Here is a 19911-nt window from a genome sequence, read left to right as displayed (position 1 = left end):
AACAAACCGTGTATAGATCATATAAAATTAAAAATCGCTCACGTAAGTAATCATTTGAGAGCAACGCCAACAATAACACGCTACTTACATTTGTAGACGGAAATTGGCTGAGAGTTCGTCCGCCATTTTTTTCGAGCTGAGAGGCTTCAGAAAACATGATGTCATTTCCTGTAAGGGAACATCGATGCTTCCTGGTTTTTGCGATGCATTGTGGGATTTTTTTAGGCAGCGAACGTTCCAGAACTTAAAATGGCCGACACCCTGATCAGTGCCCCGACTACTCAACTAGGGAGCTGTTTGAGACGCACTCTTAGTTCCTGTTCTCACTTACGTTGTAGCAGCTATAAATGGTCATTCTTTCACCAGCCTTTTGGATGAAGTTAATAAGACAAAAATACGCAGCTTGTCGTGTTAGCGAGAAACCGCAACGCGTAAACACCTCTGTCCCGAAGATGTCGGAAAACTTTGGTTTAATGGAACTGAATCAAATTGGATCGAACCTGAGTTTGGATCAGTAACGAGCAGGTAGTACGTATCGAAATGTGTATCGTATCATCGGAAAGAGCAGAACTCCCACTCCTATTCGTTCATATAAAGCAAATAACGTTGTTTAATATAAAAAGTCCTAACTGTGTTAGACATGACTTAAGCGAGCACTTTATGCAAACAGCACTCCCTTCAACACATCACAACACTCTCTCCTCCACGTAAAAGCGAACAGCTGGAGGAACCCATTACATCGCGTTCCCCGCCAGCGTTCCTGACTCACTCCCCAGAGATCAAACAGCGCCGACGTGCTTCGTGACTCTGTACAGGCTCTCGCCGAACATTTGCGGTGCGATGCCGAGTGGATCCAATCAAGTCCTAATCGCTCCTTCAAACGACAGCACAGACGCCGGGCTTTGATGACTAAACGGCAACAACCAACAGCACGCAGAGCAGCCGAGAGCGGCTCTCACAGAGCAACTTCCCCACATTACAGATTCATTACCTGACACACCGGCCAATTTAGTCATTCACTTACTCGACAACAAGCCTGGAGTCATTTTACACAATAAAGAACATTTGTGGAATAGGTTTTATGTAACCACCCACGCTGGAGGAGGCACACTCGGACATGAAAGCAGTTTACACTACAAAGGCAGTGAGAGAGCGGAGAGGAGCGTACAGCGTGGGGAAGAAACAGACCTCCCATACAGAGACAACACACACACACAGCGCAGAAACGTCTGGATCAGGACGGGGAAAATGAAACAGCTAATCATGAGCGTTATTACAGTAACGTCCTGTTTTTGCAGCACATGCGGTCTCATCTGGATGAAGCAGCATCTCTCTCTCTCTCTCTCTCTCTCTCTCTCTCTCTCTCACACACACACTCTCTCTCCTCATCAAATACAAGCACGAGATATTTCAACTCCCACTGTGATAACGCATGATCTGTCATTGACAAGCAGTGTTTCATATATATATATATATATATATATATATATATATATATATATATATATATATATATATATATATATACACACATATATTTGCTTGTATTTTTCTCATTTGTAAGTCGCTTTGGATAAAAGTGTCTGCTAAGTGAATAAATGTAAATTTACGCTCACCGTCCACTTTTTTAGGAACAGGCTCGCCAAAACTGGCCAGGTGAAGATTGGGCAAACATCTCCTGGTCTTTTTCCATAATCTTTGTCTGTCCAGTGTGACTGAGTCTGAGTCTGTGTCTGAGTGGAACCTGACATGGTCTCCTGCTGTTGTAGCGCATCCGCCTCAAGCTTCAGCATGTTGAGATTTGAGCATTTCTGCTCACCACGGTGTAAAGAGTGATTATTTGAGTTAGCGTAGACTTCTTGCCAGCTCGAACCAGTCTGGCCACTGTCCTCTGACCCTCTCTCATCAATAAAAGAGTGCAGATCTGAGGCTCACTGGATTTTTTTTTTGTTTGTTTTTTTGCACCATTCTGTGTAAACTGTGTGAAAATCCCAGTAGATCCTGAAATGATCAAACTACGCCACGGTCAATGTCACTGAGAGCGCTGAGATCTTTTCCTTATTCTGATGTTTGATGTGAACATAAACTGAAGCTCTTGACCTGTATCTGCATGATTTTATGCATTGTGCTGCTGACACGTGATTGTGCTGCTCTCTCGCTCTCTCTCTCTCACATACTGCTCTACGCTGTAGTGTTACTCTCATTACACCTGTGCCTTATGTATGTACTGCGCTGACGTATGTGTGTATGTGTGTGTGTGTCTCTCTCTCACCTCTCTGTCTCCTGTTCCTCACAGCGTGTGATTGCCATCCCGTTGGTGCCGCGGGAAAAACGTGTAACCAAACCACAGGCCAGTGTCCATGTAAAGACGGCGTGACGGGTATCACGTGCAACCGCTGCGCTAAGGGCTACCAGCAGAGCCGCTCGCCCATTGCTCCCTGCATCAGTACGTTCACTTTCTCTCAAACATCACCAGCACAGAATGCCAGTGCATCCTTCAAAACACACTGAAAAACAAACCGTCTCGTATATTTCTGAAAACGATGTCTCCAAAAAGGTCAAATTTTATAAATATAGATAAATAAGAATATAAACCAGGGAGTGTTTATATGGTAATTATGAAACAAATGTTCGAGAATTTTTAAATGATAATAAAGGGATTATAATTAATAAAGGACATTCAAAAAAATTGAAAACAACATTGTTTAATTTTATTAGCACCCTCTGAAATCTTCACACAATATGAGGGTTCCCAAATAACGTGTAATCGGAACTATAAAGTGTACGGAAAATTTGTTTTTCAAATAAATCCAAAGCAACACAAGTTAATAAATCGTGACTTTAGTATTATAAGGTTCTGGGTTATAATCGAATGTTAGATAGAGTCTTGATAATATAATACTGAACTCATGAATAATATTAATAAACAGCTTCATCAGCCTCAAACCTGCTCCAGGACAAGTGATCCAGTGAACTACATTAAAGTTATAAACTCAGTCAAACACGACGCCTCCAAAGAAAAAGCATGAATAATTCTTAATGACATTATGAAATTATTCATTTACAATAATTGTGTAATAATAAATATTCATAACTAAAAAGTCTCAGTCAGTTTTTAGGTAATTCTGTTTAATTTAATAATTTAATATAATCTAATATAATAATAAGGTAATAATATCAATCATAATAATTATTATGATTAATAATAATAATAATAATAATAATAATAATAATCAGAATGAGCTTCAGGTTTTCTAAGAGCTCCGATTTATTTTCATTTCAATTTTAAGGCTGGTTCTGCTCAAAAGACTTGATTCCTGTCTTTTTCTTCGCAGATACACACACACACACACACACACACACACACGCACAGCATCTTGTAACATGCTTTTCCTTAGTAGAAAACTTTCCTCTCTTGATGTTTAGTCTCGTTTTTACGTCTCCTTCCCTTTATTTCTTGTGAATGTCTGTGGGTTTACACTTTTATCAGTTATCACATGGGGGAGAGTTTACTGTTCTTATGCATGGGAAATGTTTATTCCAGTGGAACAAGGGAAGACAGAATCAAGTCTTTTTCAGCAGAAGAAAAGCGAGGCATCCCACAAGTCACAGCTTTAGGCCCTGTTTCATTTTACATTTATTCAGTTTTTTAGAGAAAATGCTCTAGTCTTTGACATGATAACCCTAAAACAACATGTTGCTTTATCTGATTCATCTCTGACTTTTGTCTTTTGTTTGTCTTTTTTTGTGTTTTTTTTGGAAACAGAAATTCCATCTGCACCACCAACGACCACAGCGAGCATCACAGAGCAGCCTGCAGGTGAGAGGCAGCAAACTTTTATAATAAAATTATTCCACACACCTCATCAGTGCAGATTTCATTTGTAAACATAATCCAACTATTCAAACATTATTTAAATACAATGTACAGTAATATTCCGACTGTTAATTGTAGACATGGAGCTTTTTAGTCCTGAACTTTCCGCCCATAGAACACATTTTTATGAACATTGGTATTTAAAAAACAAAAAATAAACATTTAAAGTTAGGGCTGGGTAATGTGACAAGAATATCATATCACAAGGTTTGAACACATTTCTACGATACACAATATGTATAATTCTTTTCAGTTAGTTAAAGATTAAGGTAAAAAATGCAACATCACCAGCTTCCAGTCAGCATGCACTTATTTTACAACATTTAAACATTTTAAATAAAAAAATACGAGCACAGATCAGTGTATCATGACATAAATAAGCACAATATCAATATAATATATCTAGATCTCACCAGTTTATAGTGTTTTATACTTATTGCAAGGCTGTTAACCAGGGCAAAGAATTTTGATCATGTCACCACAATTTTAGCATCGCTCCATTGGCTCCCGGTCCATTTTAGGATTCAGTTTAAGATTCTGTTGTTTGTCTTTAAAGCTCTTAATGATCAAGCTCCTTCCTATCTCAAAGATCTTCTTACACCACATTCATCTAACATATTTCTAAGATCTTCTGATAGGTTTCTTCTGTATGTCCCTCGATCCCGTTTAAAAAACCTAGGGGGATAGAGCTTTTTCAGTTTCCGCCCCTCGTTTATGGAATCAGTTGCCACTGGACATCTGTCTCGCACCTTCAATTGCCACTTTTAAAAAAAAGAGGCTGAAAACATATCTCTTCTCCCAGGCATTTTAATCTCATTATTTACTATTGTCTATTATCTGTCTTTATTTGGTTTTATTCTGTTTTCTGTTTTAGTTTTCTTTACTCTGTTCAGCACTTTGGTCAGCTTCGCTGTGTTAAATGTGCTTTATGAATAAAATTTACTTACTTACTTATTTTATTTTATTTCTGTTTATAGGCTTATTTATTTTTTAGTTATTATGGTTTGGATTGGACGTGTTCAGTTCAAGTGAGCAGTCCTACATGTAGATAACTACAATAACTACAAGGATAAATATAAATAAGTCTGATAAAGATATGTAAGATAAGTCTTCACAGACGCCTGAGGATCCCCTGACCCCACTTTGAGAAGCCTGGACATTTGGAGCAGGAAGAGCTGTCCTCCCTGTGTCTCACACGTTCATGTTCACACTCGTCTGGTTTACATTTGTTCAAAATACAGACGTGGGAAATGGAGCAGACTTTTATCTCACTGCCCAAACAGAAACTAGCAGGAATAACCATGTGTTAAATGACCACGAGAAGCGTATCACGTGTGTTAAGTGTTCCGCGATGTTGTAGAACATGTGTAGAAAATCAGTCCATCTCTATGTTTTGTGAAAACATGGTGGACAGAACTGGCACTATTTTAGTGCAGAAATTTGAAGAAGTCTGTGAGTGAAGGTTTGTGTTTTGCTTGTCGTGTGTCTCCGGCTTGAAGGAAGGTGCTGGAAAGTGGAATGAAGCAGATGTGAGGGATCGGCGTGCTTGTTTTCCAGCTCTGTGGCATATATCTCACGTTAGTGCAGTTAATGAGAGAGGTAGAATTAACGCTCAGCGTTCAGCATGCAGCATAAATCACCATAAATCACCCAGCGCATGAATATGTATCTCAGCTGTCCCGTTTCAGTGCCTCTGCTTCGCCACGCTTCATAACTTTTGAATCAGTTAGCCACGGCCTGGCTCTCTCGTCGCTTTAATCTTCGACTCCGACTCCAATTAATTTGTCTAAGCGTCTCGCAGCAGGGAACCGAAGCCCTGCTCGTTTGCTGATTTCATAATTTTCTCACTCGGCGATCCCACAAGTGGGATTTGATTCTCCCTCGTTAATCTGCTCGAGGAACTTCTTCCTGTATCAGTTCCTCCTGGCTTCCACAACACGCAGTGTACAAGCCAACGCAAAAAACCAAACAAAACAAACAAACAAAACTTTGCATACCAAACGTTTTGACTTATTAACAGGCACACGGTCGTGCTGTTCAGCGGCGCAGCGAATCCCGATCACACGTATCAGATGGTTGTTGAGTTTTTTGGGAGTTTTTTCCAGAAAAGAAAAGCAGTGTTTGTGGAGTATGGAGAGAATGAGTGTATTTGGGTTTCGTCCTTGTGGAAAAAATGTTTTTGTTGAAGAAACGTTTGTCATTCTCACGGACGGAGAAATCCTGGCATGCGAGAAATCTCTGCAGCTGTTGGTGGACCATCGCAAGCTTCTAATGCTTCACTGACAGATCAGATTGACAGCAGAGCTGCTGGGACACACTCCCTCATTCTCTCTCTCTCCTCAGAAAACCCCAAACCTCCCTCTTTCCATCTTTACATTTCTTTCAGTCTCTCCTCCACGTCTCCTCTCACATTCCTCCCTCACATGCTTTTTCTGGTTTTCTCCATTTCCACTCTCTCTATCTTTCTCTTTCTCTTTCTGCTACGTTTCTCTTCTGTTGTTCGGCTCTCCGCGCATTGCAGGCAGGATGGTAGTTTTGTGCAAATAACTGCCTTGTGCTGGTGTCTAGTTAATCAGTGGAAATGTTTCAGCGCTCGTATCTCTCTGTGCACTCGGATTAGATTCTGTCTCACTCAATGTTCACTTAACAAATGCCTGGAACGAAATCAATAAATATAACTGTAAACAGAAGGAGAGAGAGAGAGAGAGAGAGAGCCCTTCAAAGACTTTTATTTTAAAACATTGCGTAAAAAAACTATTTTATTTCATTATGTCAGGAAAAAAAACTTGCCTGTGAAACTGGCAGATTCATGAACAGTAACAACTGCCTCTTTAACACTCCACATCATTTTAAAGAGACTCTCATGTTTTTGTTCGCTGGTAATATGTGTATTCAATAACTTAAGAAGTTAGTGAGCGTACACTCCAGTTGCCAAGAACGTCTGTATATACCACCAAAAATAAACGTATTAAACAAAAACCAGAGATTAGACATAAGTTTATCAAGCAACACAAAGAAAGACACTAAATGCAAACATTCACAAAACAAATGAAAAACATTTTCAATATCATTACAAAAGGGACATGTTTTAAATCTGTAAATAAAATTATTAGTGGCCAGTATACAATGAATTATCCTCCATGGAAAGGTGTGAGAGACAGAGAGAGAGACAGAGAGGAAGAGAGAGAGAGCGCGAGAGAGACAGAGAGAGAGACAGAGAGGAAAAGAGAGAGAGCGCGAGAGTGTGAGAGAGACAGAGAGGAAAAGAGAGAGAGAGAGAGAGAGAGAGACACTGCAATATCTTTCTAATCCTAAAGAACTGAACTCAGTTATCTGTTTGTTTTTTTTTTTATCTCAGTGGAGAATCTTCTACATCACAGACATGATTAATGGGAACTTTTCTATTCAAAACATAAAATCTCTTATTCACTCTATTTGTCTGTTTAGGTTAATTATCTCTAAATGCATTCTGTAAAAAAAACCCCAAAAAACAACTAAAGACAATCTGAGAGTTTTAGACGTGACATTAAACCTTTTTTTGAATGTAGATCATGATTTTTGGAAACCTTCAGAATGGTTATTAGGTTTAAAAACAACTGAAGATCAGACAGCAGCGATCTGATTCTTACACCCTGTTCAGCGTCCACGCATTGACTATTTCCTGTAATTGAAGCAAACACATTCCGAGTCACAGGTTTAAAAGTGTTTAACCCATGTGGCCTAGTGTTCCTGAGAAACCCCGCCTTTTCAGATCAAACTGAGGGAAAGGTGGTATACACACACACACACACATATATTTGAGTTGCTCCCATCAAAAAGCCATGCCATGAGGACCACCCAGGTTCCCCGCTATGAGAGCGCATACATTATCCCATCTCACCTCTGGATGGAGAAGTGTGTGTCAAGAACATGATCTCATCCAACTGCTGATTACAAACACATGTGCTCCTCTTATCAGGGCATCTCTCTCTCTCTCTCTCTCACTCTCTCTCTCTCTCTCGCTCGCTCTCTCTCCGCCTGCCTCCTGAAGAGAGGAGCGTTGTCACCGCTGAAGCAGGTGTGGGTGTGTGTGTGTGTGTGTATGTGTGTGTGTGGAAAGGTGGAGAGAAAGAGGCATGTATTAATTTGTCTTTAGCACAGGGACACATGGTGAGGTGGAATGCATGGAGAATATCTTCAATAGACAAAACACATATTGTGTAGCAACATTATGACTCACAGCCCTTAAACACACACATACACACACACATATACACGCACGCACACACACATACACACACGTATGCTCGCAGGCCTTGAAAAGCAACAGTTTCAGGAAAATTGTGTTTTAACTTTATCAAAAGTGTTTATTCTAAAATTCTAGAATGAGACCAAAAATCGATGAGTTTTTTTTTAAGATTATGTATTTAAAAAAATATTTTTATGAATAATATTGTAGATAATAATAATTATAGAACATTATAGAATCCTCTGCACCCAGTGTACTTAGAAATGCCGGGATATCAAAAGTAAACTCTGCATCTCTCCAAATATACATGAGTACACTAAATGAAGTTAACACATCATTAACTCAGCAGCTCTGAGATCAGTGTGTGACTCTGTTGACATTACTGGCGAGTTTTATCTCGGGAGAGAAAGCCGCGTGACAGAAGACTCCATCAGACGTCTCGCTTTTATTTTCCTTTCATCTCATTACTGTCTCGGAGAAGCTGCAGAGATAATAAGAGAGCCGTTGTTTTGATATTTCTTCCCTGCGAGTGTTTTCATTAACTTTACATGCGCGTGTTTACAGAAGTGTTTGTAATAGGAATAGGAAAGTTGTATATCTCACAGATATACAGAATACAGAATCGACAGATTAACATCAGGCAGTTATCTTATCATTCTCCTCCGCTAACCTCCGAAACACACAAAATCTAAAGACTTCAGATAACTTCGAATACAGCCATCAGGTTATTTTCTACTTTCTGTTTTCTAGTTCCTCCTTTTCATCTGCCTTTTTCTCCTTTCTGCTGTTTTGTTATTGTTTTTATTCTTTGTTTATTTGCTCTTTTTGTTCTCCAGAGCGTATCGCATTGATACAGCTCTGTCCTTTGGCTCAGTTTAGCAGCTCACATTTTCAGAAAAATGGCCTCCACAACACCAAACCCACGCCATGTCCGACTTACTTCCTGCGTTTGGCCGGATTCAGGATCGAATCGCAATCGCGCTGCAGTTGATCTCGTGGCCTCGGAGCGGTCGTTTTGGTCTGACGTTGCTGTGTTCTCACCTTCACAAACGAAGTGGAAAATACACCCAAGTTTGATTCAGAAAAAATACGGACTCAACTTTTTCATTTCTGATTAAAAAACTTCCTAGATAGAACTGTGAACAGTGCTGTCAGAACGATAAGTCGTTGAGTACGTGACATTCTCTACTGTAAAGCTGATCCGGTCTTGACAGTAAAACTGCACGTGATGTTTGGATGTTAGAGATACGTTTTCACTCTTCGAGCTGTTCGGAAAAAAAAAAACCAAAGTGAAGAAATGAGAAGATATGACAAGGCTGAGGTTGGAAAAGCTCCAGCTCTCCTTTTACAGCGTGCACTCCAGCAGGAGTCCGGGACTGCGGCTATAATCGAATTACACGCTTTATTTGCAGCAATTTGTTTCTCAATCAGTCTCATTGTGCGTGGAGAAAGCCTTCCCCCCTTGCGCCTGTTCACGCCTCGCTGTTACAGACCTCAGATCAGCGCTCACGCTCAACACAATGCTCACTCACACCCAGGGTCCGATCTCAGCTTCTTTTAGCTTGGTGTGTGTGAGTGTGTATGTGTGTGTGTGAGTGTGTGTGTGAGTGTGTGAGTGTGTGTGCATGTCTGTATGTGAGTGTGTGTGTGTGTGTGTGTGAGTGTGCGTGTGAGTGTGTGTGATTGTATGTGTGTGTGTGTGTGTGTGTGTGTGTGTTTGATTGTATGTGTGTGTGCATGCGTGTGTGTGTGTGTGTGTGTGTGTGTGTGTGTGTGTTTCTCTACCGCTTCTCTAATGCTTCACTCTTCCATGGCTGTCCACAGAAGAAAAATGATGTGAGACAGGAGAGATGGAGACAGATGCACTTTCTCCTCCAGCGTCCCACATATGAAGAAAATATTATTCCAAGAGGAAAATAAAGCCGAGTGTAATGACATAAAGATTATAGAACTTCTGTGTAAATGTAATTCTCCATGCTTATTTTTGAAGGCGTAGTGATATCTTAAATAATGGCGTTTGATTGATTATCTAAATGCTTCGGGAATCTTGGTCTTGTTCTCAGAGTAAGTCCAAAGTGTGTGCTGAATCACACGGCCTCGTTCTCGCTCTCTCATTCCTCCGATGTCAAACAAGCCCTACGCCCATGATTTAACACCCCTCTTTCTCTCTTTCTCTTTTTTTTCTTCTTTTCCTCATCCTGCATCGCTGCCAGCAGGACTTGACTCAATCCCAAAAGCTCTTCAGCCTTTCCTTTCCTTCAAAAGGAGGCGAGAAAAACATCCATCAAGGCAACACCTCCTTGTGTGAGCTGGAGCTAACCCCACTTCCCCTAACTCGAGAGGCAGCACAATCGCTACATTTGTCCAGTCGGCGGGGGACTCGGAGCGTTTCAATGGGAATCTCCGGGTGCTCTTTGCATCCCAGCGGGCCTCGCTAGTGAGAAATTGAGGGCTATCAAAGGAAAGTATCACGATGCCATTAAACAGGGTTATGGGAAAACAAAAGCTGCTCTCTCTTGCTAACGTCCATTGACATGGAAATGAGGCTGCCACGATACGTGCACTCTTCAGTTTCACTAAGTTTGTCATTTCGTCACATTTCTAACGTCCCACAGTCACGTCTCCGTCGAGCAGTTGGGTTTTTGTTGTTTTTTTTGGGGTGGGGGGGGCACATATGACCACTACGCTGAAACTACGTCTCTTTTTTGTCCAACATTTCTTTCTCACCCCGCCGTTGTCCAGGCAACTTCCTTTCAGTCCGGGAGAAAAGGGTCCCGAAAAGAAAGTGAAAAGCAGGCGCAGAGCGAGGGTCGGCCCAAAACAATGACGTTTGTTCATATTCAGGCGAGCTGAAAGGACTCCAGCCCTTTACACCCCCAACTTTCCTCAGCCTACGTACCACCCCCACCACCACCACAACCACCACCACCACTCCACCCGCTTACTAAAACTGACAGCATGTCCATGTGTGGGCTAAATCGCTTTTTCTGTTCTAAATAGTTTCTTGTGTTTTTGGACAAACATCTCATTCTCTCTCTCTCTCTCTCTCTCTCTCTCTCTCTCTCTCTCTGATGCAGTGAGGGTGAGCTGATCAATTTCTCACATTCTTCTTTATTAATTTGATCGGCATCACTTGTCCAAACTCTGGAGAGATCCATCATGCGGGATCTGAACTAGAGTATCCGCCGTGCAATCTATTGGTGTTTATTTTCAGACACCAAAAGGCTTTTTTTTTTTAACACTTCACAGGTCACTAATTTCCCCCTGCTGACCTCCCATTGTGCCATGGTGACCCCTCCCCAACACGCTGCCACCTCCCCGGGTGCTGAACCAATAAACGCCAAAAGTTCAGCTGGACCCCGGGGTCGAGGGAGGAAGGGCCGAAGGGGTCGAGTAGATGCGAGGGTTGAGTTGACAAGGTCCCATGGTGGCACTTTGACAGCACAGAATGGGGACAGGACGGGGGAGAAATTAGCATGGCGCTAAAAAAAGAAAGCACTGGGTGGCTTGAATGGGGCTGAAGGTCTCCCATCAGAGCAAGGGAGGGTCCAGACATGCAGAGAGCAGGACCTTTTGTCTGTTGCTTTTCTAAAAAAAAAAAAAGGAAAAAAAAAAAAAAGAAGCATCTATTAGAGTCACACAACGTGACGAGGGCAGATGGGTTCGAGCGTGAAGCATGGGCTGGCAGATAGATGAGCTGTTTAGAGGAGTGTCACACTCTGTCTTTTCTTTTCATCTTTTATTTCTCTGGTAGAATGCATTCTAACTCTCTCTCTCTGTCTCTGTCTCTTTCTCTCCTGGGCGCAGACTGTGACTCCTACTGCAAGGCATCCAAAGGGAAGCTGAAAATCAACATGAAAAAGTACTGCAAGAAAGATTACGGTGAGTCGTAAAGGTTGGCACACACACACACACACGCACACTCACTCTCACACACTCTCACACACACACACGCAACTACATCTATATTCTTGAAGATCCCTAGGGCGCCCTCCATTGTAGTGATGGCTTACTCGGGGCTTTCAAGAAGAAAGTCAAAGGGAGGAAACAGAAGGAAAGGCCATCAGCGCAGGGCTTAGGGGACGGACACGGCGCTGACGGACAGCCCAGCAGGTATTTAAGCCCAAAGCGGATCAAGTCAAGGGAAGTGTGACGGACAGAAGGGAGCAGGGCGCTAAGGGTAGATCCTCATTAAGGGAAGAGCAGCATTCCTGAAGCCAGCAGGCATTCTGTGCTCTCTGAATGGAGCAGATGTGCAGCTCTCTCCGTCCCTCCCAACTCGCACTGTTTCATCAGTCAAGCGAGACGCAGAGGAACTTAAAGAGCTTAGCAACACTAATGACAGCCAGCTTGTTGATTCATTTGGACAGACACCCTTGACATCTAAAGTTCTTTTTTTTAAAAAAAAAAAAAAAAAGGATAAAACCTTTATTTAAAAAAACCCTAACAAACTGTTTATTTTAATAATACGAAATAGAGTGGCAGTCCATTTGGTGCAGCTTTGTTCGGGTATATTCCGTAAAGACTTTTATTCCTCTGTCCTTTTTAATCCTTTTCAGCGTTAATCTCTTCAGGTTATGAATCCTTAAAGAGTGCTGAAGTAATGTGTATCAGTGCACTAAGTGTTCATATGAAATAAATCAATAAATCAATATATAATCAAGAGAGAACCATAAAGTGGCATACACAATCACTTTCCATACAAATAATGGTGGATATCGACCAAATTTCTGAAAAGCGGTCAAAATATAACGATAACAGGTGGAGTTTTTTTTTTTTTCCACATAAACAACTGTTTTATTGGATATTCTGAAGCAATAAGATGTCATCAAAAAGTGCCAGTCAAACACAGAAGCCGTTTCTCAATTCTAACAACACAAAGAACGAAGTCGGAAGGACAAGAGCACATCGAACGCGGACATTTTTGCGAGAATTGAGACGTGCTGTGAGCTTCCTATTGCGCAATGGGCGTCCCAGCATGTTTCTAGTAGTGGGACATGGACCTCATCTCTTCAGTGCTCCTCCCTAAGTAATATGTTTCAGCTGGTGAATAGATTTACTGTTAACTGGCTGATTAACCAAAATTTCATTAACTATGTTGTAATGTAGTAAGCTCAGTGTTTACAACTGCGACCTCACGCTAACTAAAATCTAAGCTAACGAGTTTTCCGTTACCTCAGCACAGAAGCTAGTGTAGTTTCATTCAAATACTTCTGAGGGACTTTTCAACAACCTCGTATATATATTTATCAATCTTATTCATATATCAGAATCATTCTTTTTATATGCTTTTTGATTTATTTAGATTATTGTCATTAAAAAGAGGCGTCCGTCATCCGTTACCGTTTGATGATGATGTAGAATGAGTTCACAAAGACACATTGAGAATGTAGATCAAGAAACGGCAAGCCATCGTGCTTTATCAGCTCTTTTTATTCACGCCTCAGCGTTTTATTTCTCAGCTTTAATACACATAGCATGGAAATTCAGCTTTAAATTCGAACATAAATACAATTAAAAAAACATTCAAATAAAAAACAGGTCAATTAAAACCCTGTTACAGACAAAACCAACAGCACCAATAACTGCAGGAGTAATGGGTGAAGAGCAAAATTTCCTCCATGCTCGTCCCACAGTAATCATCCCACCATCTCTCTCTCTCTGTATCTCTCTCTCTCTTTCTATCTCTCTGTCTCTCTATCTCTCTGTCTCTTTCTCTCTCTCTTTCTCTCTCTCTCTCTCTCTCTCTATCTCTCTCTCCCTGCATTTGTTCCTCTTCATCCATCTAAAAGCCGCACACACACACACACACCGAGGGTGAACGCATTACCTCCAGCCCATTTCCCTATTTAATACAACTCCCGCAGAGTCAGCTCCATCGGCCGTCTCTCAATTACGAAGCCTTGGCGTTTTTCCCGCCGCCCCACTGCGGCTTGGCCCGTTTCCTACACACCTATTAAACCTAATCCACTTTCCCTCGGCTCTCGCGCCGTCAGGGGGCTTTGTGCTCTAACAGACACGGCCGAGCCGAGCGTCCGACTTCAGGATGGGGTCGGATGTGCTTCCTGTGAAAAGGCGTCGGAGAGGAGCTGATGTCCAGAGCTCCAGTCGAGCCACAGCTGCGTCCAGTCCGTTAACGCCATGCTGCGGTCCCGCGCTGTGAGCACGTACACGTGTTCATGAGGGTTTGCAGTCGTCTGTCATTGTGAGACGTCGACATTTACACAGTTTTAAGGTGAAAAAAGGTCCACAGAAATCCGAATAAATGACTGGATTATTTAGAAGAAGAAGAAGAAGAAGAAGAGGATGAAGAATTGATGTATATTTGCATCTGCAATTTTTTTACATAGTTTTTAGAAAATACAAAAAAAGACTTGTTGCAAAGAGATAAAAATATATTACATTTAAAAATGCAAAATAAAAATAACAGGAAAAACAGCAAGCATCAGTCATCAGCTTAGAAATATTTACTATCATTTCCACACACACAATTTAAAAATTCTATAAAGTAGCTGTAGAATGTTTGAGGTCAGTGCAGGATGAAGAGCGCCTCCATCAGGCCTCCAGAGGATACACAGAGATGACATAACACTCATCCTGCTCATTGACTCAGTGTGTGTGTGCGCGCGTGGGTATGGGTGGGTGTGTCCTCTTCGCTCTGAGTGTTTATGACTAACTCATCCTCACACCAACAGTTCCTCAGAGGAAATCACACACTCTCTCTCTCTCTCTCTCTCTCACACACACACACACACACACACATCTCCACATCTGCCCCCTGTGTGTGTATGTGTGTATGCGTGTGTGTGTGTGTATGTGTGTGTGTGTGTCTTAGCCGCATTACGCAGCACCACTCAGCCCATTAATAATGAAGTGTCTCTGCAGCGAGGCTCGGGTTCTGCTTAGTGCACTTACACACAACGGCAAGAGTTTCAGCGCAGCATCATCTGAGAACATCCAGAGGCTTAATTACAGCTCTTCAGCAGGATTACCCTGTTAAAATCCCACTCACGTCGTCACATAAACACACACACACATACACACACACACACACTCAGTGGGCACGGCGATGAGCAGGAGTTTGTGTGAAATAAAAAACTGTTTATTTCTCTGCAGGAACACGATGAGACACAAACAAAAACTTCAAGACACAACATTTACTTGCTTATTATTCTCCAAAGATCTGGAAGACATTAAACCATCATAATCTTCAGTGTGTGTGTGTGTGTGTGTGTGTGTGTGTGTGTGTTTATAAGCTATCACCAGCTTCAGACAGACATAAAGTCTAACGTGGTGTCTAACACGGCGTGTCTGGTCTCCTGCAGCTGTTCAGGTGCACATCCTGAAATCGGACAAGGCGGGCGAGTGGTGGAAATTCACTGTGAACATCGTGTCCGTGTACAAGCAGAGCGAGAGCCGCATCCGCCGAGGGGACCAGCTGCTGTGGGTCCGAGCCAAGGACGTGGCCTGTAAGTGTCCCAAAATGAAAACAGGGAAGAAATACCTGCTGCTGGGGAACAACGAGGACGCGCCAGGGCAGAGCGGCATGGTGGCCGATAAAGGCAGTCTGGTCATCCAGTGGAGGGACACGTGGGCGCGGAGACTGCGCAAGTTCCAGCAGAGAGAGAAAAAAGGCAAATGCAAGAAGCCTTAAAGAGAGACGAACATCTGAGACAGAGAGACGGACGATCTGAACTCAAATATTCACACAGATCTGACGCAGTGCAGAGAGAGAGAGAGAGAGAGAGAGGCGAGCGAGCGAGCGAACACTGCCGCTCGGAACAGAGAACGGTTTCCTTAAACAGGAAGTGCACGCCTGTCACGAAGGGACTCACCTCACAGTTTGATTTTCTTTCTTTCTTCACGTCCTTCAGCGCTCGCTTCATGTGGATTTGCACCGTGTCTCTGTAAAACCTCATCACTCTCCCAAATTCTGTTTACAGACCCAGGAAAGACTCAGAAACCCACAGATACTCTCCTGCCATCACCCGCTGCCGGGGATCTGATTCTCACTTCCTCCAGCAGTGAAACGATGCCCATGCTTGCGTTTATGTTGTACATTTTTTTTACTCCAGCACACAGAATATTAAATAAATTCCTTTTTTTGTGTTTTGTTTAAAACAAGCCCACTATTAACCCTCCACAGAAATTTAATCTCATTAATATTCATGACACACTGTTATTTTATCGAGTTTACATGCAAATGTACATGTACGATGCCTGACACACACACACACACACACACACACACACACACACACACACACAAACGGTTTTTTAATAGTTAATTCCTTTAGCAGTCGAAAGCGAGCTGTTTTTTTTTAATGAGCATGTTTATTAATGAATCCCATAATGAATTCCTAGTGAACATGAGCGCTAAAAAAAATTTAAAAAACAACATATTAATGTTTTATTGTGGTGTGAAATTTTAATATCAGCGCACACGCCTACGATTTCCATTTTCCATCTGCTCTCCATTTATCTTAAAAATGTTTTCCCTCCACGCCATTCAAAGCGTCCGACTCTCTTTACTAACGTGTTGATCACATGACCAGCAAATCATGCTTTCGCTGGGTAAAGAGGACACAGGCGGCGGTTATATTTACAACCTCAGTAAAACGTCGTTACACTGAAACGTGGATAAAAATACAGAGAAACGTGAAGGACAATTGGCACGTCCAGGACGTCTCACACATTCGTACGACCTCAACACCGTGTGGTTTGTAACCGTTAAACAAGAAAAAACACAGCAACATCTGGGACGGGAGATGTTCGTCGTTCTGCTGTGGGCTTTCATGACGACTACACGCAAAGCAGATGTCGAAGATGAAGACGCCGAGAGCTGAAGAGTTTGTTTTATTAAACCGATTTTTTCTGCTCCGTAAATTCCACATTTTAAAGTGGAATAAATAAATAAAAGCGCGAACATTTTTTCATTTTCAGGTTTTGCGACGCCTCGGAAGATGGTTGTTGTATTTTGAATTCCTAAACGTAATATTAACACAAAATCATTATTTACATAGAAAAAATCTATTTACAGTTAATTAGACGTCATTTGGGGAATTTTTATTTATTACGTTTCTGCTTCTTTATAAAGTTTTTTTTTTTGTTCCGCATTCTCGTAATTGAACGTTTTTAAGAAGATCCTCGTTTTCGTATCATTTCTGAACGATACAGCTTTATCATTTCGGTCTTCTTTCCAACGTCGTCTCACGCCGTACTGAAGATTTATTTCATATCTACAGCATAGACGCATCGTTTTCATTTTTACCTTTTTATTATCATTAAATAGTAAAAATCATAATAAAGCGTCAGTTGGTTTAGGAAAAGATTTTGCGTACATTTGAAAAGAATAAGCGTAATCACTCATCTCACACTGACTGCTTTCTTATTTCTCGTTTCTTATATTCTTTATCCAACTCAAATCTCACGATTTCACAAATCCAACTTTTAAGCCCAGATTTTATTTGACAGGAGAGGATGATGGGTTTGTGTGTTAGCGTTAGTGTTAGCCTTCCACAGAATGCTGCATGTTAGTCAATGATCATTTTGATTTTGAATGTAATCGTGTTGTCGTTGTGGTTTTTTTATTTTTTTTTTATTCGTTTTGCGTTAAAATATAAGACAATATACAAGACTTTACACTCAGGAGGGAGATCCGCTCTGTGCTGTCTGTGAAACACACAGTCTTCATTTTAGAATATTGTACAGTTATTTTCAAGAGAGAAAAACACAACCAAGCACTCACGCTGAAACACACACACACACACACACACACACACACACACACATCCGTGAGCACATTCAGAGCTGATTAACACTTTGAATGAATTTAATAAATCGTTCAAATATGAAATAAAGCCTCCTTTTAATCATCTACACTAATAATCTCCACTGCAGTGCTGCTTATTAAAATCCCTCACGAAACAGAGCCATCGCAGATTAACTGTCATTTTCTTATTGTGTAGGATAATAAGTGTGTGTGTGTGTGTGTGTGTGTTACATCACTGACATACAGGTTTGGGGTTTAATGATCAATATTTGAAAGCATAAATACTAAGTGTGCAGTAAATCTGTGTTTGTTTTATGAGTATATCTGATACATTTGCAGTTATTTTGATGTACTAATGTATGTGACAGTATTTTATTATTATTATTATTTCCATTTGATTGAGTTTACATGCCAAATGCTTGAAACAGAATCGATGTGATTACAGAAATGTTTTATTTGCTGTTAGGAGACGTGTAGAATTTCATGAGTGATGACGGAATATTGTTCAATACACAACTTTGGTGTTTTTTGTTTTTTTTATGTGAAATTGTAAACGTTTCCATTTTATTCAAAGCCAAAATCACGTTGGTCATGTGATCATTTCACATTGGTTACATGAGGAAATTGTTGTTTCACTTAGTGTCCTTTATAAATGATCAAATTCCATCACACACAAAAAAAATGTTCAAATGTAATCAAGTACAAACGATTCCTTTATTTTTATTATTTTGTGTATTTATTTTTCAACTGTTTTACTACACAGCTCAGTGAGTAAAAATGTCTTTAATATATTCAAATATATGTAACATTTCTTATTATAAGATTACAATAAACCGATTATGCATTTATTAAACCTAGTTTTAGACATTTTTACTCATTTCGAGCTTTAAATCGTGTTGGCATTTTTTCTCATTTTAAGCATTTATTTCTAAATAGAAGTCAAATGCCAGGAGAGTAAGAAAACGAAATCTCGAAATTAATTAAAAATATGTATATATAAAACAGGCTGAAAATCTGAGAATAATTTCAGAATAAATAATATCACATAAATTTATCCAAGTTTAAGATATTTTCAATTCACAAAAGAAAAAGTGGAATAAGTCAGGATTAAAAATGACGTACAAATCAAATATGAACACTAATGAACAAGCTCCGCCTTCAGAGTTTAGGCCACGCCCCCTTCCTGAGTCTCTCTGCTGAGGAATTTCACTGGATATCAAATTCCTAAGTCCTGAATTTAATATGTCCTGACAGGCACACACACACACACACACACACACACACACACACATTTCTTGTTTTAATATTTATCACCTGTAAATAAGCACGTGCTGATAATCAGATTAAAAACACTTTCCGACGATTTCCTGTAATTCTGCGTTACATTTTTTAAAACACAAACTTGTTTTGTTCCCATGATGTAAAATTTCATTTGTTTGTTTGTTGTTGTTGTTGTTGTTGGTGGTGGTAGTGGTGGTGGTGGTGTGTGTTATATTTTGTGGCTGCCATATTTCTCAAAAATAAAACACTGCTTCTTTTCTTTTTTTTTTTTTTTTTAATCAGCAGTTTCGTTTCACTAATATATTCTGATTATTACAGAGCTGATATATTTAATGACGTGACTCGCTATGGTTCTGGGTTGTTTTTTTAAAATATTTCTATTCCGGTGTGTTTGTTTAGAGGACGAGTAACTACTGAGCAGCAGTGTGGTGAAAAATCAAATCCATAAATAAAAGCATCTTCATTTGAATAAAATCGCACCACCAAAACATCAGTGCACTTAACATGTGAATTCTTTTTCTTTTAATATGGAATTGTTTCTCTTCAAACGCCTTTTCATTCCAAACAGAGAGAAACTCAGTGACAGCGTCGCCGGGCAGAACCACAACCCGGAACCTGAGGAACTACAGTGACACAGAACCACACGCTCAACTTTGTCCTCTAACAGTCCTATAATAATAATTCTCTCATAATGCTGTAATAGTGCTGCTATAATTCTATAATACTTGTACACGAATTCTGTAATAATCTAAT

The 19911-nt window shown here is 40.6% G+C and overlaps 1 protein-coding gene across 2 annotated transcripts in view; it reads left to right on the top strand.

The window, feature by feature from the left end:
* The window catches only part of ntn1a (netrin 1a), a 70782-nt gene that overhangs the window by 50784 nt on the left and 87 nt on the right, over positions 1-19911 (top strand). For both annotated transcript variants that reach the window (XM_053637507.1, XM_053637508.1), the window contains 4 exons: positions 2297-2446; positions 3767-3820; positions 11913-11987; positions 15431-19911. The exon at positions 15431-19911 is cut by the window's right edge and continues 87 nt beyond it. In XM_053637507.1, the coding sequence (XP_053493482.1) occupies positions 2297-2446; positions 3767-3820; positions 11913-11987; positions 15431-15759 (608 nt within the window). In that variant the 3' untranslated portion in view covers positions 15760-19911. The remainder of the gene's footprint in view (positions 1-2296; positions 2447-3766; positions 3821-11912; positions 11988-15430) is intronic.

The sequence above is a fragment of the Ictalurus furcatus genome, chromosome 12 (genome assembly GCF_023375685.1).
Source record: "Ictalurus furcatus strain D&B chromosome 12, Billie_1.0, whole genome shotgun sequence".
Taxonomy (NCBI): Eukaryota; Metazoa; Chordata; class Actinopteri; order Siluriformes; family Ictaluridae; genus Ictalurus; species Ictalurus furcatus.
This window is presented reverse-complemented; position numbering and strand designations above follow the sequence as displayed.